Source organism: Loxodonta africana, chromosome 10 (genome assembly GCF_030014295.1).
Source record: "Loxodonta africana isolate mLoxAfr1 chromosome 10, mLoxAfr1.hap2, whole genome shotgun sequence".
In the NCBI taxonomy this organism is placed as follows: Eukaryota; Metazoa; Chordata; class Mammalia; order Proboscidea; family Elephantidae; genus Loxodonta; species Loxodonta africana.
In genome coordinates this window covers 113,760,502-113,786,626 of record NC_087351.1, presented here as the reverse complement: position 1 = coordinate 113,786,626, position 26,125 = coordinate 113,760,502, and the positions used below count along the sequence as shown (strand labels likewise).

Sequence of the window (26,125 nt, the reverse complement as noted above, 5' to 3'; positions counted from 1 at the left end):
AGGTATTCAAGGATGGTTCAATACTAGAAAATTAATCAATGTAATCCACCACACAAATAAAACAAAGAAGAATCACATGACCACCTCAATTGATGCAGAAAAGACATTTGATAAAGTCCAACAACCATTCTTAATAAAAACTCTCAGCAAAATAAAAACAGAAGGAAAATTCCTCAACATATTAAAGGCATGTATACAAAGGCAACAGCCAATATTATTCTCAATGGGAAGAGACTGAAAACATTCCCCTTGAGAATGGACACCAAACAAGGATGCCATTTATCACCACTGTTATTCAATATTGTACTGGAAGTCCTAACTAGAGCAATAAGACACAAAAGGGAAATAAAGGGTATACAAATCGGTAAGGAAGAAGTAAAACTATCCCTGTTCACAGATGACATGATCATATACATAGAAAACCCCAGCGCTCCACAAGAAAGCTACTGGAACTAATAGAAGAATTCAGCAAAGTGGCAGGGTACAAGATCAACATACGAAAATCAGTTAGATTCACCTGAATATTTCTAGCTACAGAGGAAATGGGACTAACTTCCTGAACTTTTAGAAAAGGGAGGAAAAATACTTTTCTGACCAGCTTTCACCCACACATCTGCATCTGACACACCAAACCAAAAAACCAAACCCGCTGCCGTCGAGTCGATTCTGACTCATAGCGACCCTATAGGGTAGAGTAGAACTGTCCCATAGAGTTTCCAAGGAGCGCCTGGTGGATTCGAACTGCTGACGTTTTGGTTAGCAGCTGTAGCACTTAACTACTACTCCACCAGGGTTTCCATCTGACACATATGCATCCATATATACGTTTAGCATGTAATTGTGAATCATAGCATAGGAATATTTTCTGTTCTGTTAAAACTTAACATTATCTTATTTACAGTTTTCCTGTTACTACTAAAGCCTTAACCTCCTCATTTTAGATGGATAAATATTTGGATAAATATTCCATAGTGAACAAATGCTTCCTCACTCATTTACTTCCCTACTGTTGAACATTGAGACTGCTTCCAAAATTTTGCAATTGTGTGTGTCTTTCACTGGTATGCTTTCTCCTTGTGAGTAATCATCAGTGTGTCTGTGTTTCTTTTGTCCCTTTGGCTACCAAGAAGCTTAGAGTCATATTTATGATTGAAGTGTACCAATGTATGCCCCGCTTCGAAGGGCTATATTTTTATGTTCGTTATACACCTTACTCTGTCTTTTCATCTCTCCAGTCCTGGTATTTTACTACTTATTTACATTTTATTATGTTTCCTGTTCATCTCCTCAAAGCCTTATGGAAAGAGGTAAGGATACAAATTGTTATATAATCAAATATTTACTTAATGTAATGCTGAAATGGCCCTGTATAGGAATATAGCTTTTCTTCTGTCTAGGAATCACTAGTTAGTATACTTGAGACAGTTTTCAAGAATGACATCACCAGAACAAATAGTCCGAACGCTGTTAGGGCCCTTGATATCCACGACCCCAGAGCTTTACAAAGGGAAGAGGGAAATGTGGTTGAAACGTGATCAAGGTAACGAGCTGAACCCTCAATTATACCTCCAAACCCAAGTGAAAGGGCTGAGTTTTGCTGAGTGCAAAAGGTAGTTGGGGGTTGGGGGTTTCACCTGCAGTCTGCCTCTCAGTGTCTTTCTTTCACTTACCAACTTTATAACGCAGCACCATTGCCTCCAGCCTGCCCTGAAGGATGTGGATGGCGAAGGAATGACAAAGGGCTGGGAAGAGGTGAGGGAGGGAAGGAGGCCCTGTCTCTGACCCTCGGTGGCGCCTTACTTTTCTGGGAGTTGGCTTAGCCTTTGGAAACCTCGGCCTGACCTGCATTTTGTACAAAGCAAGCCTTACATGGCCTCTCCCATGAGCGACATGGCAGTATCATCTTATGACTAAGGGTTTGAACAACAAGGGCAATCATCCACTTCCTTTAGACAGGACCCTTCGTTGAACATCCTGGGATATGGCCTAAATTAGGTATTTCTTATTTTTAAATTTTTTAATTAATTTTTATAAAAAGTCACAGGAACACAGGATTTGTTCTCACTGTGGCCTGTGAGGAATAAACCATAGGGGGTAGGGCACAGTCGGGTGAGGACTGGTTTTTCTCATCTGTAGCGAAAAACATGAACATTTCCTCCAGGTGTCTGCTGGACCCTGAACTCCTGTCCAACAGGCAGATTGTCTGCTCACTCCCTGCCTCCCTGGCTTGTGGGGAGTAATTCTGGGCATGGACTGCATCCCCAGGGCCCAGGAGTGCTAGGAACTCAGTAGGCGCTCCAGGAGCATTAAGGGAATGAGCGCCTGAATGATTGAATATAGGTCCCATTCTAAACCCTGAAAGGCAGGAGAGGCCTTAGGTAAATGCTTATCAAATGAACGATGGGTGGATGGGTGGGTGGATGGATGGATGGATGGATGGATGGATGGATGGATGGATGGATGGATGGATGGATGGATGGATGGAGGGATGCATGGAGGGATGCATGGAGGGATGCATGGAGGGATGGATGCATGGATGCATGGAGGGATGGATGGATGGGTGCATGGATGGGTGCATGGGTACATGGATGCATCCATGCATAGATGGATGGGTGTGCTACACTTTAGGGCTTAGGAAATAATTCCTATGCTACACGGGGTTGTACTAGATGACTTCAGGGTTTCAGCCCACTCTAGGATTCAGCATCTCCATGGTACTGACTGTGCATTTCCAACCCCCATGCATTTGCCCATGTCACAACCTCCGCAAAACCTGCCATTGCCCCCTCATCTGTCCTCATCTGCCTGGCAAATCGTTACTCATCTTTCAAGGAGCAGCACAATTTCCCTAATCTTTTCTCTCCTGGGTTAGTTGCTCCCTCTTCCTGGCTTCTCTCACTGCCCACGTTCCACTGACAGTAGTCCTATTTCATAAGGTACCACCCTCATGGAACAGGGGAGCTCCTGGATGGCAAAGTCCAGGCAAGTGCTCCCTGTGTGCCCAGCCTGACATCCAGCTCAGTCTATGCTTTGGGAATTAAATTGACTTCCGAGCTCAGCCTATTTTGACTTCTTTAGAGCATCCTAGATAGTCTGTGACCAGGATCCTACAAAAGTGTTTTGAAGATTATGCAGGGCGGGCAATTAGTGACTAAGGCTTCACCTGTGCACCTGAAAGTCAGAATTTTCATCCTTCTTGGCTTGAAAGTTACATGAGCTTCATTATGTATTTCCATCACATTAACATTAAAAAAAAAAAAAAAAAAAAAAAAGCTCTATTCATAGAGTTTTATCTCTGAAGCAGAAGGGCATGTTTTCTGGTTTTAATTGCTGGACCTAGAGCTCAGGAGTGAGGCATTCAGCAATCTGCTGTGATGCCCTGAGCCACGATTGGGGTTGCTTGGAAAACATGAAGACCCTGTGACTTGCAAGGTAGCTGAAAATGCCAAGGCACAACCAGCAATGATGATTTTCTCTTCTTAAGAACGAGTCCTCATCCTGATGTTTGTAATCTGAACATTAACATCCCCAACAAATTGTTACTCAGAACACACATGTACTCTCATCAGGTCCAACTATTTGGAGACAAAATGGGCTCTTCCAGATCACCTTAACTCCCCGTTTTCCAGGTGAGGAAACAGGCTCAGAAAGGGGATGGAATTGACCCAATGTTACAGGGCTAGTTACTGATGGAGCGATGGTGAAGAACTGAGTTGAGCCTATCCTTTGGCCCACTAGTAATCTCCAAACTTGGCCTTCTTAGAAGGGCTGTGGGAGGGGTGGGCTGTGTGAGGGACAGGCAGCCACGAGTGTTAACACACTCACCTTCAGCAATTTCCAATACTCTGTCTAGGTGTTTCCTCACCAACCCTAAAATGGAGAGTCGCCCCAAAATGAGCCCATCCCTGTGTATTCCAACTAGAAAGTGAGCATCTTGGTTCTGCTTTCTGTATGGGAAAGAAACAAAAAGCCTCAGACATCTGTGTTTTAAAAGCCACCTGGGGAAAGCGAAGCCCAGGACCGACAGAAAGCAGAATTGCGTCTCTGGCAATGCTTATTCTTCAAGCCCCTAGAAAATGCTGAACAGCAGATCTTCTCCCGGATGGCATCCAGCTCCATGTTTATTGTGGAATTCAAACCCCACTTCTTTTGCTCCACATGGCCTTGGGAGAATGGTGATTTTTTTGGGGTGAAGAAGGGACATAGAAGAACGTGATCCCCTTGTTTTTCTTCTCATCTCTGCCTGTGAGTAGAGCCGACGACACACCTTAGCAGGGAGGCTTGATGTTTTCATTTTTTGCAAGCACTCTTTGCAAAGACTCCTTGGCTACCTAGCTCGGCACCTAGTTCATGGTTAGTGCCCATCAGTGTGTCCAGAAGGGGTAGGAGTGGAATGTTTTTTGTCCCTTTAGGAGTAAAAAACATGGGAAGAGAGTGGTGAAGGACTCAGTAGGTCACTGACCCCTTCTGAGCCAGGGCAGGGCCGACCCTCACTCAGGCAAATGTTCTTTTGTGCCTAAGTGGCTGAAACCCAACAGAGCACGGCCTGCTTCGATCCCCATCCTGTTGGCTATGCCGTTCCCAGCACTGAGAAGAGCCAAGCTAAATGGCTATTTCACTCTGTAAGACCTTGCTTCCTCTTCTAGATCTGCAAGGGTGTCTCCAAAGAAAGTTTCCTCAAATCTGTTAACACAGGGAGGGAGGCAAGTCTTCCTGTGGGGTTTTCTCAAAAAATCATGGGTGGTCATTGGGCCGCCTTGTCCAACAACCTCATTTTGTAGATGGGGAAACTGAAGGACCTGCCCAAGGTAGACAGCCATTGTGGACCTTGGGGCAGGGTCTCCATCTTCCTCATTCTGACCCCTCAGTGCTTCATCCAATGGCTCATACTGGTATTCAGGACATGTTAGCGGAATTTAACCAAACCCAAGTCTAGTAATTCCCAGCAAAGTGCTTTTTCTTCTAAACTACTTGTCCCCGACCTTGGCTGTGGATGTGAATCTCCCATTCATTTTCAAGAATCCTGTGGCCTGGTCCCATTTCCAGAGATTTTCGTGGAATTGGTGTGGGGTGTGGCCTGGGCACTGGGGATTTCCAAAGCTCCCAAATGACACCTGCGTGCAGGAGGGGCTGAGAACCTCTGCTTCATGCAGGTCAGTGAAACTAGCGGTCTCTCATGTTAGCTCCTCTCCTCCCAGATGTGGACCTAAGGCTTTGGGTCAGAAGGAAAATGGCAAGAGACCTTCTATTCACCCCTGGAAACAAGCTGTCCATCCCCCACCCTTAAAAGACACAGAAATGGACAAGGTTTGGAGATCAAGTTAAATGTCCAATTTATTTTTATAACTTGAAACCAGAACAAACTTGGTTTTCAACAAGCGTACAAATGAAATGGCAGACACATGCTGAACTCAACATTGTGACATTAAGGGAAAAAAAGAGGCCCAAAATCTTGTACAGAGAATCAAAGGAACAATAAATATTTTACTAAGCCATATTGACATGACTGCCTGTCATCTCAACATTTTATCCATAATAATAAAAAAAAAAAGTGCCCGTTTCTTAAACAGAGCACAAATACCAAGCAATAATAAATAGTTCCAAACTCGTAGTAAAAGACAAAACCTCCAAGTAAACAACAAAAGCTCATACAATAAGTAATAGAAAAGGTAATAAAATATTTCGCCTTGCCAGTACAAATGCAAACAACTGAAATCAAGGTAACTTTGCTTTGCAGGCTGAGATACAAAGAGCACTGAGGTCCCAGGGTTGCCTGTGTTCAACAAAACCTTCAGCTGACTGACTGGTCTTCAGAAGCGGGGTGAAAGGCTGCTTTCCATACTTGTTGAGTTTGGCTAAGAGTGACTCAGTCCCTCCTTTCACCGTCAACAACCCTCTAAAGGTAAGTAGCAAATTCCAATTTGGGGCAACATTGAAGAAAGTTCTGGCAGTGTGGAAACTGGCCTGAGGTTGGCCGGGGGGCACCCAGGGGTAGGGCCTCTCTCACTGGGCCAGCTGCTTCGGTGTTGGTGTTCTAAACACACAAGGGCAGCAAAATGCTCTCTTCTCTGCTACCGACAGAGACGTGATGCCTATGCTTTAGGATGGCTTAGTCCTGGCATTCTGGTGGCTTGGTTTAAGCCAGTGAACAGCTGCTGGTGAGAGCTGGTGAGCTGTCCTAACTGCAGGGGATACCTGGGGGGCTCTGGTTGTCTTCGCAGCATGGCCACATGAGCGGCAGCCCCTGGGTCTCTGGGTCAAGCGGGCAGGAAACTCAAGTCTCACTGTTCTCCCTCCTTCTCCCCTTAACTTTGCAAGGGTAAGTGGCAAGGAGCACAGAGCCCATGAAACACAATGCTCCCAGAAGAGAGATTTCCGCATGTGGTTCAGATCTGCCCCAAAGGGTGCTTGGTTATGCTTCCCTAACCTGAAAGAACATTTTCTTACATTTCCTGAAATTAAAATTTAAAAAAAAATGGCTTTCTGATACAGGTATTTAAAAAAAATTATTCCCTCATCCAAAAAACCACCACTTTATTATTTCAAAGCTACTTGGCTTTACAAAAAAAAGAGAAAAGAAAGAAAAAGGAGGGGGAAGGGAGAAGGTAAAGAAATGAAATGAACAAATAAAGGCCGACAAAGACGCTGGAGGTGGACACACAGGAAGGAGAGAGAGAAACGGAAAGGCACCGAATTCATCCCAGGCCCTCGGCACTCGGAGACTGACCGAATGTCCGAATGTAAGTTTCGGAGAGAAAAGCAGCAAAGCAGGTCAAGAGACAACAGGCCAGCGCTCTCCAGGGGACGCAGGGGTCCTGGCTGAGCTGGGTCAGGGCGCCGGCCCTGGCCTCGCCTTCCAGAACCCGGCTTAACACTGGGCTCGGCAGCAGACTGCGTCACCTGGGCCTGGCGGATGCACCAGCTCCTTTCAGGACATTCGATGTGTTTTCAAGGACTAAGAAACCCCGTTTGCATTTCTCTCTGCTCTTACGGGCGGGAGAGGTGGTGGTGTCGGAGGCGGCGGCCGCCACCGTGGCGATGCCAGAGATGCCCTCTGGATTTCTACTCTCATCTGACAGATGGCCTCTTAGAGAAAGGGAGGACTCTGTGGAATGTCACCAACAACTTTACAACAACGGATTTTCCCACTCAACACGAACAGCGAATTCCCCGCCAGGTCTCCTATGGCCACACCAGGGAGCCTTGATGCAAGGTTTGGGGCCTTCAGAGGGACGCCCTGTGATGCCAACAGTCCTTTGTGTAGACCAATTCTGACAAAAATATATACAACTAAAATGATGTGGGAACCAAAGCAGTGAACTATTTCCTTTTGTTTCTTTTCCTCAGAGGTTGTCAAACAACCTTTTTTTTTCTCCTGTACAATAAGGACTTAACATACAAATTTTTTTTTTTTTTTTTGCAATATTTTATCCTGCCAAATTAAAAAAATATATTATGGCAGCCTGTTTGTTTTTGTTTTTTTGGTTTTTTTTCTTTTTATTTCCAAATTCACTAACAAAAAGGTACATTAAATCCCTTTAAAAGGACAAGCTTACAGTTAAAAAATTACAAGCTCCAGTAAAAATACAGCAAGTGCCTACGTCATATGAACCAACCAATATATCCATTCCAGAGGGAGGTGGGAAGAGAAAAATAAGTACAGGTCAGAAATGTGATTTTTTTTTTTTCTGCAAAGCAATAACAATATTTAGCACTTTTTTTTTCTACATACTTTTTCTACATGGTGTAGCAACACCCTTTTAATCCCCAAATACAAGTTTCTATACATTTTTTTGAAATAAAAATTCAACACCCAAGGCAGAAAAAAATTTACTAAAACTCCGACTTTACAGTTACTGGGACAAGAACAAATTTATAGACCCACCATGTAAATTTTACTGCAACATTTTTCAAGGAAAAGAAAAGGGGTGGTTTTTTTTTTTTTTTTTTCTTGTTTTGTAAAATGCCCAGGCATTCTCGATTATTACGAATACTGGTCCACTTTTACAGTCATCAAGAAATTTTAATATATATAATATATACTAAAACCCCGTCACCAAAGGAAAACAATATACACATGGCCACTGTGGCATTTTTGTATAACCTATTAAGCAAACTTTGAAAAAAAGACCGCTCCAACACACACACACACACACACAATTTTTTTTCACCCTTGTTTGTATCCAATACTGTAAACGTATTTTTAAGACAGAGTGCACTAAATTTAACTTTAGAAAAAAATGAGCCATTGTTCCTGAATTGTTTGTTTTTCATTCAACGATATCAGCACGTAACTTGTGTCACTTGAGCAGTAAATTCAGCAGTAAATCACCTCCACTCCATATCTAAGCAGCGTTGTCCCCAAAACAAAAAAAGGGCTGAGGGTAATTCAACTAACAGGCGTCCAAAGTTGTGCTGGGTTTGTGTCTTCATTTGACTGGGTCTTATGGCATTTCATGTCCTCTATCTTCAACCAGGGTTTGTTTTTGTTTTTGTTTTTAATGTATTTAAAGTAAATGTGGCTTTGTTTGTTTCTAAAGAATGTACTTTTCTCATCTCACTTTTTTAAAAAGTCTTTTCATTTCAAAAAAAAAAAAAAAGTTTTGCATTTGTCTCAAGAGACTCAAATAGGAAGATCAGTTTCCAAGGCACTCACGTCAAATTGGATGGCAGCAGAAAAACTGTCCAATAAATTATTTTATTTTGTTCTTTATAGTGCCAGTATTGTGAACGCCACGCTTAGCAACACTGACACTCCATCTCAGCTGTCCCTTACAGTCTAACCCACCTCTGGGCCAAGGAGAAGACTATGCTGCAATTTCTTGTTGAGAAGCCATTTCATTTAAATGCAAACAAAAGCTTTAAAGTGCGGGTCAACAAAATCCAAATGTCTAATCTCAACAGTCCAATGTGCAGTTCCTTGCAATCTAACGGGATGGGGGAAAAAAACTGGGAAGTAGCGCTGGGTTCCTTCCTCTGCTTTCCCAAGAAAAGGGACTAGAAAGAAATTCACAAGACTTTTCCCCTCTGCCTATGATGTCATCAGGTGCCTTAGATGAGAGGGCACTGACTGACTTCCTCAGGTAACCATCAGGGCATCTGTCTGCTTGAGACCTACCCATTATCACTTGTAGCAATATCCAACATGGGATTTATATGGTGGGGTGGCGCAGAGAGAGAGGCCATCAAGCCAGGAGAAGCTGCACGACCAGCACGGTGTCTTCCTTTCTGTGTCATGGCAGGCCACTACCATCTACCCCAAAAAGGACGCTTGCCTATTTCATTTGGCCTGATCTACAGCAAAGAGCCAGGACAGCATCCCAGGGCATACAACACTCCAGGAAAAGGACAGCGCGCCGTGTTCATGCACGACTTCAGAGGCTCTTGGGCCAGTCTCTGGCGCCTGCTCTCAAAGCCCTTCCCCCTTCTCTGGCGGTGCGGAGTGGCACCTGCCCCTCAAGGTGCCTCTCTCCTCCCCACCACCACCAAAAGTTTTCCTTATATAACGCGAGGGTTGAAATCAAGACAGAACAGGCCGCTGCTGCGCAGGACGTCATCCGTGCCACATCTCCATTCCAATCCTGAAACAAAGTGCTACAACTTTAAAGATTGTTATCGCTGTATATCCACACCCCCGCCCCCCTCACAACGCATGCCGCTTTGTCATCTCAGGACAAAAGAAAAGAGAAGGAATCAAAAGAGTAAACGACTTTAAAAGTCATTGAAGTGTTGGCTTCTTCACAAGAAATTACACATGCTTAGCTTAAATTTCAAAAAAGCAGCGCCCCCCCCCCACACACAAAAAATTATAATTTAAAAGATAGGCTTCCCTTCTACATTGTAAATCACCTCAGGCTACTACCGGGTTAAAAAAAATGAAGGGATGGATATCCAACAGAATCGTTTAAAGGAATTTCAACAGAAAGAATTATAATAAAAAGTACCTGCACATGCCAAAAAAAAAAAATTACAAAACCCAATAAATACAGAAATTATTGCACAGTTAAAAGGCTCCACAATGTTTGCTGCCTTAATCCACCCTCGGGTTTCCATAGGACTTTGCAGACACAGGTTGGGTTGGAGTGCCGCCTCCCCTGCGCCCCGGGGACACGCGGGGACACGCGGGGTGCTAAGTGGCGGGGACACGCAGGCGAGTCAGGTTAGCATTCTCTCGGTTGGCAACAGGTCCACTGTACAGGTGCGGGGACCGGGCCGACGGCAGCGGCGCGCTGGCCGGATGGTGGCGGCGGCGGCGCCTTAGCTGCGCTCGGCCTGCTCGATTTTGACGTCGTTAGTCAGCAAGTGCTCGCCGTGCCACTTTTTCATGTGTTTCTCCAGGGTGCTGTAGACGCTGAAGGGCATCTGGCAGATGTCGCAGCGGTACACCTCCTTGCCGATCTGCCCGTGCGTCTTCATGTGGCGCGTGAGCTTGCTGCTCTGCGCACACGCGTAGTTGCACAGCTCGCACTTGTAAGGCCGCTCACCGGTGTGGCTCCGCCGGTGCACCGTCAGGTTGCTGCAGTTCTTGAACACCTTGCCGCAGTACTCGCACGTGTCGCTGCGCCGGCCCTCCTTGGAGCTGGGCCGCCCCGGGCCCGGGCCGCCCAGGTGCGGCGTGCTGCCCCCGCTGGCCGTGCCGCTGCGCCCCGACAGCCCGCCGTCCAGCAGGTCGCCGGGCGGCGTGGAGAAGCGCAGGCTGCCGTTCTCAGACGAGTGCTCGGACGACGTGGCGAAGGGCGACTGGCGCGCGTCCGTGAAGCCCAGGAAGGGGTCCTTCATGAAGTGGCGAGACGCGGCGTAGCCCACGAGCCACTGCGAGTACACGTTCTCCGAGGGAATGAGCGCGGCCGGCGGCAGCTCCAGGTCCTTCTCCACCTTGATGCGCTTGGCCGCGCTGGGCAGCCCGGGGCTGGGCAGCGGCGCCGGCTTGCGCGGGAAGAGCCCCGGGAAGGGCTCGGCGCCCGGGAAGCCACCGCGCCCGTTGACCGCGCCGCCTGCGCCCGCGTCCCCGCAGCCACCCGCGTCCTCATCGTCGCCGGGGTCGCCGGCCACGCTGCCCGCGCGCTTCAGGAAGGAGCCGCGCTTCTGCTTGTCGGCCAGCAGCTCGCCATACTGCGGCGGCAGCGCGCCCAGGCCCACGTTCTCCATGACCTTGCCCAGCACCAGCGCCTTCTCGTCGGCCAGCTTGGCCGCGCCCGCGCCCGCGCCCACGGCCACGCCGCCCACGCCGCCGCCGTTCTCGCGGCTGCGGCTCAGCTCCGAGTCCATGCTGAAGCTCGACTCGGGCCGGCTCTCGTTCTCCAGTAGCAGCTCCTCCTCCTCCTCCTCCTCCTCTTCGTCCTCCTCCTCGGGCTCGTGGCCGAGCGACGGGTCGCTCTCGTGGCGGAAGTCGCCGTCGGCCGCCTTGAGGCCCTCGGCGGCCAGCTCGCTGGTGCCCGGCTCCGGGGAGCTGGCAGCCGAGAGCCCGTCGTCGGAGCGGCCGGCCAGCGAGCCGGCCTTGTGCATGTGCGTCTTCATGTGCCGCTTGAGCTTGCTGGCCTGCGAGCACGCGTGGTCGCACAGCTGGCACTTGTAGGGCTTCTCGCCTGTGTGGCTGCGCCGGTGCACGATCAGATTGCTCTGGAACTTGAAGGTCTTGCCGCAGAACTCGCAGGACTTGCTCTTGGTCGGGGGCTGCGGCGGCGGCGTGCCACCGGGCGGCATGGGCGGCAGCGGCGGCGTGCTCAGGAACGGGGACTTGGGGCTGGGCTGGAAGGGGTTCAGGAGCCGGTGCATAGGGTTGCCGCGGCCCGGCGACACGGGCGGCGGCGTGGCGCTGTTGCCCGCCAGCTCGCGCAGCCTCCGCGAGAAGTCCATGGCGGGCGAGTCGATGGCCATGGGGTTCAGGCGCATGACTCGGTCAAAGGCACTGGGGTGCTGGGCGACGAGTCCCATCTCCTCGGCACTGAGGCGGTGCGGGTCCAGGTGGTGGCGCGGCGGCGGGCTGAAGAGCGGCGGCGTGCCAGGCAGGCGGCCCTCTCCGAAGCCCGGGTGCTCGCGCAGGAGGGGGCCCGTCATGCGCAGCAGGTTGAAGGGGTTGCTGTCACCCAGGAAATTCATGAGCGGCGACTGGGCCACCGCCTCGGGCCCGAGCGGCGGCGGGATGGTGAGGCGCGGCGTGAGCGAGCTGCTGGCCGGGCCCGGCTCCAGGTAGATGCGGAAGCCGTGCGTGTTCTGCGCGTGCTGCAGCAGGAACCAGGCGCTGGTGAAGGGCTGCTTGCATGTTGTGCAAATGTAGCTGGAAGGCTCGTCTTTACCTGGGGAGACACACGGACAGAAAGGCAGAGAGATGAGAAGGGGGACGGGCACCAGGTGGGCCAGATGCTGAAAGAGGGCTGTGGGGCAACTTGCTGGAGGCGCAAGGCCGCCACGAAGCCGGCCCTTAGGCCACTCTCTACCTGGCTGGGGACTGAAGAAGTCTGCTCTGTGGTCAGGCGACCCTGGGTTCAAGGCCCAGACTAGCCACAGGATTTCAATTCTGTGGGCCTGGTTTCCGCCCCTAAAGAAAGGTGTTCTTATCCTCGTTCTCTCAGAAGCTAAATGGGGTGAGAATGCCCCATTCCATAGCAGGTATTATATAAATGTTGGACTCTTTGCCCAGGAGAGTGTTTCATCAAACTGCAGCCCTACAAGGCTCTCTTACCAGGCAGTCATCCACAGCAGGGCTCCTCAAGCTGGGCACTATTAATTTTGGACCCTGGAATTCTTTGTTGGGGCTTGGGGTGGGCTGGGCTGGGCTGTCTTGAGCTATTTTAAGATGGCCTCTACCCACTAGATGCCATTAGCATTCCCCCTACCCCTCTGCCAAAATCCTGATGACCAAAAGTATCTCCAAATCAGAAATACCCGTTGCAACAAGTCAATTTGGACTCATGGCGGTCCCACAGGTTCCAGAGTAGAACTGAGCTCCATAGGGTGTTCAATGGCTTTGACCCTATGAAAACAGATCATGAGGTCTTTCTTTGTAAAAACCAAACCAAAAGTGTAAGAAATACTAAAGGGAGTTATTTGGTTAGAAAATCAATAACATCAGGTATCAGCCCAAGACCAGGGCACTGGGCAGAGCAATCAGAGGTCAACCCAGACAGGGAAATCACAAAAATAAATCAAGATTAAAAAATGCTCAAAACAAGGAAAACAGCGATGTTATTATGTAAAAGAAGACAACATTAAAACCATAAAGAGGGACGAAGAAAGGTAGTCATAGATCTTTCATATGGAGAGGAAGACAAGGTGATACAAAGAAATAAAAGTTGGGTTTAAATTTGGAAAAATGGAAGTAAATAATAAGGTAACCACAAAGGAGACAAACTATCCTACACATCAAAATAAAATACAAGAAAAAAAAATAGAGACTCAGTAGAAACAATCAACAACGGATATGGGGAAAAGACAATATATAATCTACTCAGCACATAAAATTAGGTGGGAAGAAGAAACTGTTAACAACACACAAAAAAAGACAAGGCCTTTCTTCTGTGACATCACTGGCTGGATTCATATCACCAACCTTTTGGTCAATAGCTAAGCCCAAACCATCTTCTCACCCAGGGACCCAGACATGCCAAATGTCCCCAAACCAAAAACCCATTGCCATCAAGTTGATTCCAACTTATAATGACCCTATAGGACAGAATAGAATGTTCCCTGGAGGGCAGAATCACCTGTGGTTGCAATCACTGATTTAGACAATAGTGGATTCAAGGAAGTCCTACAGAAACACAACATCAAACTGAACTGTCTTGCAGGCATTTTTTGTTTTGTTTAAGAGAAGTGGCTGTGATAAAATGAGATTTTAATCATAGGAAAATCTAGTGTTTCAGAGAGCAGAGTCCACGCAAGAAACACTGTAAAATTTAAACATGCAGACTGAGAAAAGAAGAACGTTAAGGTGTTTTGAAGACCCCGGCGTGACAGACAGCTGGTTCCCCCGTGTTATCACATACATCCCTAACCACGATGTAGACTTTAGCTTCCATTAGACCCCTGGGGGGCTGGGGGGACACTCATCTAAATGAGTATTCCAAAGTCCTTTGCCAAAACACTAACTTAACGCAAAAATGTCCCCAAATCCGACAGGGCAGTCAGGGTGGACAGCTGCAGATGTTGTTTTGTTAGAGAAGGCTCTGGTGACATCTCCAGCGAATCGCATCGGACACTGGTGGCACTCGGCCAGAATGTCACAGCCTTTGTCCATCATCCGGGCACTTAACAAATGGAAGCTGAACGTTGAACCACACCCTGTCTTCCGGCTGCCCTCCTCAAACTGTGGGTGAAGCTCGCTGCCTTTCCAGTCTGCAACACTCACAATGCTTTACATACAAAAGACAGGTGTGGACAGGCCCTGCCTTCTGTCATCACACATGCTAGTCGGAGAAGCAAAAGTGAAAAGGAAGCCTGCCCCTGACAGCATAAGACAGCCACGATCCTGAAAACCCTTTTGTTTTTTCAAACTTCACTCTCCCTGGAAGATTTTAAAGTTGCTACAGTTTTTTTACAGTAGCCACAAACTCCCTGGTGAAGCTAACCGTGCCACACCCAATATCAGTGAGGTGAAGTGGGGGTACAGAGGGGTGGGGAGTGGGAAAAACAGTCCCCCATCACAGCCTCTCCACCAATTTAAAACCAAAAAAAAAAAAAGACTCATCGCCATCGAGTCGATTTCGACGCATAGCGACCCTACAGGACAGACTAGAACTGCCCCACAGGGTTTCCAAGGCATGCGTGGTGGATTCAAACTGCTGATCTTTTGCTTAACAGCTATAGCTTTTAACCATTACGCAACCAAGGTTTCCTCCACCAACTTGAGGATTCTGAAATCCTGAGCAGAGAACATTTTTGTTTTCCACTTAGGAATTATGAGTGGAAATTGGAGCTATGGAGCCCTGATGGTTCAGTGGGTAAAGCGCTCAGCTGCTAACCAAAAGGTCAAAGTTCAAACTTCCCAGCAGCACCATGGGAGAAAAATGTTGCAGGCTGCTTCTGTAAGGATTATAGCCTTGGAAACCCTATGGGGCAGTTCTACTCTGTCCTATAGGTTGCTATGAGGCGGAATCAGCTTGACACCAGCGGTTTGTTTGATTTGATTTGATTTTTTTTTTTTTTTTTTGCACCCTTAGTAATGTTTATAGGCACAGAAACCATCGTTTGGAAACCATTTTTAAAAGTCAACTGACTCGGACCAAATGCCTCAAGTCCCTCCAAGGGCTCAAGTCATGAGTGTGGGCCCCTCTCCCCAGTTAGAAAATTCTGACAATTTCTGAGGGGGCCGACACCTCACAGAAACATAACAATGTCACAAAATGCTTCCTGCTGTCGAAGGGGTGGGGTGGAGATCCCCCAGGCCACGGAACCAACCAGGCCAGAACATCCAACACTGAAAACTAAGACATGCTTTACACGTTTAGTAAATATACAGGGATCATTTCACGTCCATCTCCTATCTGGCGTATGTGTATCTGGTGGTGAGGTGACAGAAATAAAAAGTGCATTTTGAAGTCCAGCCTCACCTCGCTTTTAAACAGCTCAAGGAGAACTCTGAGGCTATTTTCTTTCTCCAGGATGTCTAGGGAATTTCCTTCTCCCACTGAAAAGAGAGAAAGATTCTCCCACTACATCTGGATAATTCGGTTTCCAACACTTGAGCCCCTAAGGAGAAGCCTCACCACTCACCACCTCACAGCTGGGAGGCCTTCTCAAGGCCCTGGGCGGCCATGATTCTCACAGGCTGTGAGAACTACAGGGCCACACCAGCACCCCATCCTTCCCTGCCCGCTCGCCACACAGCTAACATCAAAAGTGCCAAGCCTCTCTCGAGGCCGACTGAGGGTGGACCATCTCCTGTCCTCAGCTTATTAGTTAATGTAGTTGAGGGAACTGAACATTTTACCTCAGACAGCCTCACAGAAGAGCTGGCCGGAAGCTGTATTTAGACTCCTCCTCAAATCCTTTTTTAGAGCAAGGTAGAACAAATAAGTAATAAATAAGAAGTAAGATAAAAAGTCCCTTTGTGACACAGAAGCTAATAACACGAATGAAGTGCCACATCCTACAAGGTCATAGATCTTCAAATTAAAGAGTGCTTCTGTCCCCCTCACCTCGCTCCAGCCACTCTCATTGATCGATTTATGGCACGCAGCTGCTCTGACCCTTGATGTTTTTCAGTTGAACCCTCTCCTTCCCCCAATCTCTTTCTCATCATCTTCATTTTCTTGGGTATCCCCAGAGCACTTCCTGTTTCTCCTTCTGACTGCTGCACATCTTCTAGAAAGTTCTGTGGCTGGTGAGGAATATGGAGATGAGAAGAAAAGTGCAGGCTGAGAATGAAGACTGCTCTACAGCTGAAATGGCCAATTAAAATTAAAAAAAAAAAAAAAACCAACTCAAAATGGCAGCTGCCGGGAAGCATGTAGCTACATGTCCTAAAGAGCTCAGATGTTTCCACTTCTTGTTTAAAAAAAAAGAAAGAAAGAAAGAAAAGAAAAAAAGGGCACTTGTAAAACTCTAACTTGGAGCAGCCCAGGGAGGAAGTTACCTGTCCATAATTCTCTGTGAGTGGGGAAGAGCCACATTTATTCATCAAGTGGGTCTCAGGGCCACCGGTCATGACCGGCCAGTGTAAGCTCTTTCTGTTCCGGGCCCCTGAACTGCTTTGGTTCCAAGACTTTGCTCCACACAATGGCAAGATTCACTGCAGGCAACTGCCTTCCCAGGATCTGACAGCTTCCAGGTTTTTTTTTAACTCTCCCAGCCCTCAAAGGCCTTCGGTAGGGGACTCTCTCTCCACCTCGCCTCCCCTTTCTTTTTTTTAATACAATGTTCATTTCCATATTATCACTTCATGGTTATCTCTTGCCCAGAAGTCGCCCTGAGCACTGGGACGCCTCACTTTTAAGAACCGAACAATGTCAGAAAGGCTTTGAAGAGCCACTTGGAACATTTTTCTATTCTGAAATTCACTAAATATTTTAAACATACCACGCACCGCCACGGATGGCTCCTTTTTAAAGGCAGCGAAAGACCCTTGGCAAGAGGGCCGCTTCTGACTCAGAGTCGGCCATGCTCCTTCCTGGGACCGGATGTTTCCTTCCTGACACCCCCTCCTCAAACTCAGGGCCTTTCAGACATGCCACCTGTCCAGAGGTGAGCTGAAGCCCAGACAGGGTCCAGGTCCCCTTCTCCCCTGTGGTAACAGCACTTCCAGGGGCTGCTGAGGTCCCAGCTGATCAGTGGATGCCTGGATTTATTTTGAAGTGATTTACCCAACAAATCAACGCTGGCCTACAGACCCAGAAACGTCACATGCATTGCACTCGCAAAATCACACTGGGCAGCTCAGAACCCAGGGACCGTGTCTTTTCCTCGTGTGCTTGCTTGCTTCTTTCTTTCCTAGACATTTTTAGAACCAGCTGGCAGAAACCCAAACTGGATCTTCCTTACTCTACTGGCCCTAAAGAGAGTCCTTTTAAGTCTTTCTCAAATGTGAAACGCGCCGCCTCATGGTGTCTCTGTTATGGAGGGCCCACAACACCGTGGGTTCAAATCCCCGCCTTGACGCTTCCAGGGATGTGAAGTCACCAAGTCACTTCACCTCTCTGGGCCTCGGTTTCCTCATCAGTAGAACGGAAATAATATACCTGCCTCACAAGAGGTCTGGGAGGGTCGGATAAGACCGTGGATATGAACTAGAAAATCAAACCCAACCCACTGCTGTGGAGTCAATTCCAGCTCATGGCAGCCCCACGTGTTACAGAATATAACTACCCCATAGGATTTTCTTGGCTATAAGTGGCGCAAATGGTTAAGCACTGGACTACCCCCCAAAAGGCTGGCAGTTCAGATCCACCCAGTGCTGCCTCAGAAGTAAGGCCTGGCAGTCTGCTTCTGAAAGGTCACAGCCGTGAAAACCCTACAGAGTGCGGTTCTACTCTGCACCTTTGGGGTTGCCATGAGTCAGAATTGACAGCAACTACTAACAACAACAACCATCTTCACGGAAGCACAGCATTAGGGCTTCTTCCGCAGCACCACTGGGGGGGTGTGACTCGCCAACCTTTAGGCTAGTAGTCGAGCACAAACCAAGCCATTTGTGACACCCTGGGACCTTATGTATATGGACAGTTTTATGCCCACGCCCTACAAAGCATACACTGCTCCTCGGATGTTACGGCTGGGTTTTGCAGGGTGTGTTTTTTATTATCCACCTCATACCTGGTCATGGAGGTTTCACGGATGCCTTCCCATGTAACACTGGAGTAATGAAAACCCTGGAGGAATTCTAATGTAGCCCGCCTAGCGCGTTAGAGGGTCCAGGGAAGCGGAAACTTGGAAGCTTAAAGAAACATGGATGTTTTACGGTGACTCAGGAACCACATGCAACCTGACTCCCACGATGAAATCTCCTCTCCCTTTGCTGTGCAGTGTGTGTGTGAGTGTTTTTTTAATAACAGGCATGTAAATAATTGTTGCTCCTTATTATGCTGGTTACTCTAATAATACCGTAAAGGTATCAGGGATGTTCAATAAAAACCTTTAATTGAATTATTATTAAATTACAAGGCCTTAATTGACAGTGCTGGTTTAACAAGTCTCCTCCTAAGGCCAAGTGACACCAAACCGGAGCATTTTCCCACCTGTGTGGCTTCGTGGTTGCCTGCTGCCCAGGACCGAGCAGCATGGAGTCAGCCACCTCCCGGCCAGGCAGAGCCGGTGTGAGTGCCTGCAGGGCATTCTGCAACATGAGGGGCCACGACGGTCCACGCGCCCTTTTACAGTTTGCAAAGTGCTTCGCAGTTGGTTTGGCATTTTCAGGTATGTTTGCTCGTCCCATTGTTACTTAGCACGCCTCAGAGTGGGGCCAGGCAAGGACTGTGTCCCTGTGAACACAGGCCGAAACCAAGGCTCAGGGGTGGCAGCCACGTCACATAGCTTAAGGGCAGGGGCCGCGCTTGCCTTGGGCTTCCCAACCCCAAGCCCGGGCTCCTTTCGTGACCGCGCACCTTCCGGCACACAGAGCACCTAAGGGATCAATGGGTCCCTCTCAACACATCGGGGCCTGCTTCACAATGAACGGGGCCAGGAGTGAGATTCCCACACCACACTGTGGGAACTCTCTGAGGGAAGGGGTTGAGTACTGCTAGACGAACCCTAGTCAGGTCCACCACAGACCTTGCCCCAGAGGGGTAGAAGGGAGGACTTTTCACGGAGCAGGGCCAGCCCACGGGGTGCAACCTGCAACTCAGGACCTGGTAAAGAGCTGAGAAATGCCCAAAGCAGCCAATTTGGGGAATGATGCTGAATTCCAGGGGCCCCTATGCCAGCCCCACCCCTCTCTGAATTTCAGGGTACTCACCATCCAAGGAGAGAGCTGGTCTCATCGACCAACCACTCACTCCTCCAGGATCTAAGCCTGCTATCGCCACAATTCCAACATGGTCATAATTGCTCTCACTATTACCTTAAAGGTTGGCAGTTTGAACCCACCCAGTAGCGGTACAAAGAAAGGCCTGAAAATCCACCTCCATAAAGATTACAGCCAAAAAACCCACTGGAGCTGCCCTCATCTGTAACACACGGAATTACCCTGAGCTGGAATCAACTTGATGGCAGCGGTTTATTATTATTATTATTATCCCTAATATTTGTAGAACCTTATTAGTTCAGAAACCCTCTCTCCCTCCATGACCTCAGAAAGAAATTATCAGTTGGTCATTCTAGGGGTTTTTATGGAGCCTGGGTGGCGCAAACACTTAAGTATTTGGCTACTAACTGAAAGGCGGGGTGTTCGAATCTATCCGAGGTGCCTTGGAAGAAAGACCTGGTCTGTTTCTAAAAGGTCGCAGCCATTGACAACCCCATGGGGCACATTTCTACTCTGACACACACGGGGTCACCATGAGTCAGACTCAACAGCAACTGGTCTTATTTCGGGGTCTTTGTACGTTTCCATTGATATTATTTGTGAGCGTGGTCGTCTACAGAATCTACAACCATTCTTGCTTGTTCTGAACGCATCTATCCAACCTCAGCCTTGCAGAGCAAGAAGGTGGAGCTTGGGGCATAACAACAACAACAACGGTGATCACAAGAAGCCATTGTGAAATCCTTAGCACAGGCCAGGCCCTGAGCCGAGTACAGGCACAACCTCACACCTTGCTCCCAACACCCATGAGGTAGGAAGTGTCATCATGGCCATTTTACAGATGAGGAAACTGAGGATTGAAGGAGATGAGGCGATCTGCCCAGGGCCACACAGCTGGCAAGATGCAGAGCCATGCTCTGGAGCCGTGTGCCGTGCCGCGAAGACCCTGGGTCAAAAGAGAAACATGTACAGACTCAGGGTCCCCAGAGCCAAGGGACCTGGAGAGGCGGTGGGAACAGCTACCCTTGCTTCAGTACCCTACCTTTCACAACCACCCAGGTGCTAACTATATGTCAAAGTGTGTTGCTTTTGGCCAGGGCTACAGTAACAAGGTGAAATCATGCTGATTAACTCCTGGAGAATAGGCGCCACTTTGTTTGGAAGACAGAGAGCTTCCAAAGCCAGTGGTCCGCAGGGGGAGTTGGGCTGGTGGTGGGGAGGGTGGTAGTTGCAGTAATAACAATAACAAACTGGCCCTCTCCTCCTGTGCCCGTGGCAGACATGGCTAATCCATCCCCGCACTAGCCCTCCAGGCCTGGGAATCCTCCTTAATGCTGTGTTCTGGATAGCTATCACCAGATGGAGCGTGCCTGTGAGTGGACCTGCTTTCCACTCCCAGGGTTCCAATGCACTATGCCCAGTCAGCGGGGGCTCCGAAGGGCAGGGTCGAATAAACTGGGTGGCGCTGTGTGTCCTCCTAAGAAAATGACCACACCTGCCTTTCATTCCTTCACTGGACCAACAGAACGAATGGGCCCCTCTATCTGCCTGGTACTCAGCTGGTAGCTGGGGACTTGGGTTACATTCTGGGGGAGACAGGGAACACCATAAACCCGCTCAATTATCTGTTGCCGTTGAGTCAATGCTGACTCATAGTGACCCTGTAGGACAGGGTAGAACTGCCCCATAGGGTTTCCAAGGTTGTAATCTTTACAGAAGCTGACTGCCACATCTTCCTCCCACAGAGAGGCTGGTGGGTTTGAACCGCTGACATGTTGGTTAGCAGCCGAGTGCTTAACTACTGTGCCACCAGGGCTCCTTTCCAAATTGATTAGTTAATGAAAACTGTGAGTGCTGCTAGGGAGAAGTTCAGGGGCGGGGGAGAGAAAACCGCAAGGGCTTGGCCGACTTTGGGGGACAACGCCCAGTGTGATGCTGGGCGTCTTCCTGCCTCACCTCATGGAAGCCCCATAATAAGTCTACAGGGTGACCAAGTACAGAAGGAATACCCAGGCTCAGGGAACCTAAGGAAGCCACTCAAGGCCACACTACTGGCCTTGGATTATTTATTTAGAAGCCTTCTCTTGGGCTGGGCTCTCCTGAGCCTGTGTGCCACCATGGGCCTGGGTTCCATGCAGTGTCACTTGGAGCCAGGCACTATGGCCACCTCCTGGGCTCAGCAAACTTCAGCTCCTCATTGTGGAATGAAGCCAGTACTTGCCTTTCTTCGGCTGCCATAAGGACGAGAACCTCATAAAGTGCCCGGAACCAGGCCCCACACGAGGCAGGCACTGGGGGCCTGGGCACTGCTACTTCCCATCTGTCTGTCTGCTTTCCCAGGGCCAGGCCTTGCTGAGGTCACCACGACCCAGGACAAGGGCACCTGCTCAGGTGTGTGTGAACCTGCATGACTCTGCTGTGGCCGCACCGCCCTGCACCTGGCCGCCTCCGCAGCAGGCTGCGCTAACCAGCTCCACTAGCGGCCTCTCTTCCCGCCGCTGGCAGAGTCCCCAGCTCCCCCCACGCTGCTCGGCGGCTGCATTCTGACCACAGGGCAGGCTGGGATCCCAGGTGACTCAGAGTAGAACCAGGAAGCTACCCCACCTTCTCTACACCGCACAGGGAGCGAGCCAGTGATCTTCCCAAGTTCCTGAGTGTACCGGCCCCCGTTGCCCCGTATGAATGAAGTATCAGACCCCGGCTGCAGGAGCTGGCCTGCTCGCTGCCCCCTACAAATGGATGGTCACCCTTTGGGCTGTGCCTTCTCACGCCTCCCTGCTCCTTCCTGCCTGGAATACCTGCCTTTCTTTCTCTACTTGGAACATGTCTCTGTAGAGCCAGCCCCCAGGTAAGCCCACTCTACTCCCACAGCCACTTTCTTCTTCATATAGTGCAGCTTCTTGGTATGACTGACCCAAGCCATGGTCTTTCCAATCACCCCACATGCATGTGAAAGCTGGACAATGACTAAGATAGAAGAAGAATTGATGCCTTTGGATTATGGCGCTGGCAAAGAATATTGAATGAGTACACCATGGACTGCCAGAAGAACAAACAAAACTGTCTTGAAGGAAGTACAGCCAGAATGCTCCTTAGATGGAAAGACAGCCGGACTTCGTCTCATATACTCTGGACATGTTATCAGGAGGGACCAGTCCCTGAAGAAGGACATCAGTAGAGGGTCATCAAAAAAGAAGATCCTCTATGAGATGGATTAACGCAGTAGCTGCTACAATAGGCTCAAACGCAGCAATGACCGTGAGGATGCCGCAGGACCAGGCGGCGTTTCATTCTGTTATACGTGAGGTCACTATGAGTTGGAACCAACTTGACAGCATCTAACAACGACAGCGCCTTCCCACCGAGTCCTGCAGTGGTGTAAACAGTTAATGTGCTTGGTTGCTAACTGAAAGGTTGGAGGTTCAAGTCCACCCAGGTGCATCTTGGATGAAAGGCCTGGCAATATAATTCTAAAACCTCAGCCACTGAAAACCCTATGGAGCATAGTTCTACTCTGACACACATGAGGTTACCATGAGTTGAAGTCGACTCAACGGCAATGGGTTTTTTGGTTTTTTTTTTTTTTGGTATGTTCACATAGCATCTTTCATTCCTGCATGACACCAACCACCATCCTGCATAATCACTGTATGTCCTTGGCTGTGGTGGGTTCAGCTTTCATTCAACCCACACGTGTCAATTTTGGACTTCTGCTCTCTGGGTGGATGCTCACAGCCACTTTGAAAAGCAGGGTTTAATCCAAGTTTCACAGAAAAAGGAAAGCAGAGCTCAGCAGCGTTAAGTGAGTGGCCCAAGGTCACACAGCGAGTAAGCTGCAGAGCCAGTGTTCAGACCCCAGCGCCTGTGCTGTGTCCACACACACACACACTTGAACTCTGCCCTAACTGATCCTGAGGAGGTACCTGTGCCAGCCACCCAAACTCAGCGTGCTGGCCAGTGGAGGGCGGGGGGCGGCCAGCCAGGGCAGGCTGTGCCAGGCACACCTCAGCCAAGAATGAAGAGGGCTTCCCTAGTGAGAAAGCCTCACGCGGCTTCAATGCCTTTTGTGACGGTCCATTTACCCTGAGGGTGTCCGTGCAGCAAAAGCAAACACCGTGCCTTCATCTGCCAGGAGCGAATGCCCAGCGTCCTGCAGCGGATTAGTCAGCGCGGTCCACACTGGCTTACAGGAAGTAAGGTACACATGGGCTTAATGATGCTTACTTACTAATCTGTAGTGCACAATTTCACACGGATCCATCAAAGATGTGGTGAGAACAGGTGAACTGTGCACTACAGATTAGTAAGTAAGCACAAGTAAGCCTGTGTGTATCTTGCCTTTTGGATAATCAGTCCCCACCAGCATCCTTCACCACAGCCTCAAATGAAACCCCACCGTGGGAAGTGCCCCCGACAGCCAGGTTTGCACAAGCATGCAGGTGAGTCTCACTTGGAGCAAGTCACTGATACGAGAAAATCCAATCTTTTCCCAAACTCTCCAGGGATATGCCTTCATCCCTCCATCCATCCACCCACCCACCCATCCATCCTCCACCCATCCACCCACCTATCCACCCACCCACTCACCCACCCACCCTTCCTCCATCCATCCACCCACCCACCCCTCCATCCTCTATCCATTCATCCATCCACCCACCCACTACCCACTCACCCACCCATCCATCCTCCATCCATTCATCTATCCATCCACCCACTCACTCACCCACCCACCCACTGACCTCATCCACCCATCCATCCATCCACCCACCTACCCATCCATCCATCCATCAGGTACTAGCTGCTGGCACCGCAGGGACTACAGGCCCCATCATCTATGACCCCCTCCACAAGGTGGCCTCAGGTGAAAAGGGAGTTGGGGGTGGGCACAGGTTAAGCTATCTACACAGAGAACTTTACAGCAGGGCAGAACCTGCAGAGTAACTTCCAGGAGCCTGGTGAGGAGGCAGCAAGACAAACCGAATGGAGGTGATAATCAAGCCCAAACGGGGAGAAATGGATACCCTAGATCAAGGAGGAAAAGGCCTCTGTGGCAGAGAGCACCATGTGAGCAAACGCAGGGTGCAGGGCAGCCTGGCCCACAGAGAGAAAATGGTTCCGGCTGCTTCAGAGTGAGGGAGGGGAGGGAAAACAGGTGGTGCCGTCCGTCCCGTGCAGACCCCACTCCTTGTGCAGGGCTCTGGAGGCAGGGCTGTCCTCCCCACCATCTGGAGGCAGGGCTGTCCTCCCCACCATCCAAGCCCAGCGCGAAACAGTAAATTTCAAGAAGATGCATTCCTTCCTTTTCTCTTAGAAAGCCAAGAGAGCATCAGGACAGCATGCAAGGCCACGCTGCACCTGGCAACCCAGGAACCGCACGGCTGGGGCGAGAGCCGAGAGCGTCTTCTGACGCAGCTGATTCACTTGTTCCTCCTCCCTCACTTTCTCCAGCTCTACAGATGCAAGAGGCCTCCACTCAGTGCTGGGCCTTGCCCTCATGGAGCCCACAGTCCACTCCACTGACACCTAGTCATGGCCGCCAGGTACACTAATAAACGAGTGCACGACACAGCGTGGGACACAGAGAAGGGAGTCTGATGACCTGGGAGGATCAGGGAAGGCTTCTTGGAGGAGGAGACCCAGGAGCTGGGCTTGGGAGGCAGAATGAGAGTTTGCTGTATCAAAGGGAGAGAAAGAGTGTGCCTGGCAGAGGAGACTGCACACGCAAAGGCATGGAGGTAGGACCCTCAGTTCAAAGAGGGTGGCACTGAAATGGGAAGCCTGAGGAGGCTCTACGAACGTGCTAAGAGACTTGGCTGGATATAGATTAAATTCCATGGCTGTCAATTCTATCACAGTGAAGGCTTTCATATTAAGAAAAGAAAATTTTCAAAAATTTCAAGCCCGTGCTCAAGGCTTACTCAAGAAATGCTCAGTATAACACAATCTCAGCACAAGGAAAGGGTGTAGGTGGCCCCCTCAGAGAGCTTTCTTTCATACCAGCCCCACCTTTCCCAAACTGTGGCAGCATAAAGCACAAAGCCAGGGAGGTGAAAAATGCTCCCTAGTATCAAGGTGGACTTTAATCATCCTCTCGAGCAGAAGTTCAGTTAGCCCAGCACACCTCTCATCTGACGCCCTCAGCCTGTGAATCCACCTTCAGGAACAGGGCGGTTCAGGTTCACAGTGGGACAGAGAAGTGCTAAAATTACACTTTGGCTGCAGACACCATGCACCCCAGATTTCCCCCAAAAGTCTTGAGGGCAACTGCTTGGCTCTGTGGTCAGACCAGGTGTGTGGTGTCAGACTCAGAGACAGCCACCACAGCACAGAAATGTAGTGAAATCGCTGAGCGATGGGTGAACACCGCTGCGTTTATGGGGAAGATGGAGGCGCCGGAGGCCCACGCGGAGCGATTTTACATGTAGCAACTCGTTTGCAGTATTCGTGAAGACCCACTCACACTTCTCAAGGTCGTCTTCAGAGGTCTTTCCCTCAGCATCAGCCACACACATCACGGGGATAATGTCAACCTTCCCTGCAGCAAACGAATGCACCATCACACCCCCCAGAAGTCTGCTCACTGTAGACGTCCCTGGAAAGGGCCCATTTCCAGCGGGCTCTGGTGGGCTGATGGATGAACTCGTTTTGGTGGTTTTGTGGCACGCCTTCCCTCCCCCACCAAATACGGTATTGCCTGAAAGGATTCTAGAACTCTGGGGACAGGCA

At 49.5% G+C, this 26,125-nt stretch overlaps 1 protein-coding gene across 4 annotated transcripts in view; it reads right to left on the bottom strand.

Moving 5' to 3' along the window:
- Nucleotides 1–5,308: 5,308 nt before the first annotated feature.
- BCL11B (BCL11 transcription factor B) overlaps nt 5,309–26,125 on the bottom strand; it is a 107,075-nt gene continuing 86,258 nt past the window's right edge. For all 4 annotated transcript variants that reach the window (XM_003408867.4, XM_003408866.4, XM_010588846.3 and 1 more), the window contains one exon: nt 5,309–12,296. In XM_003408867.4, coding sequence (XP_003408915.1) covers nt 10,258–12,296 — 2,039 coding nt within the window. In that variant the 3' untranslated portion in view covers nt 5,309–10,257. The remainder of the gene's footprint in view (nt 12,297–26,125) is intronic.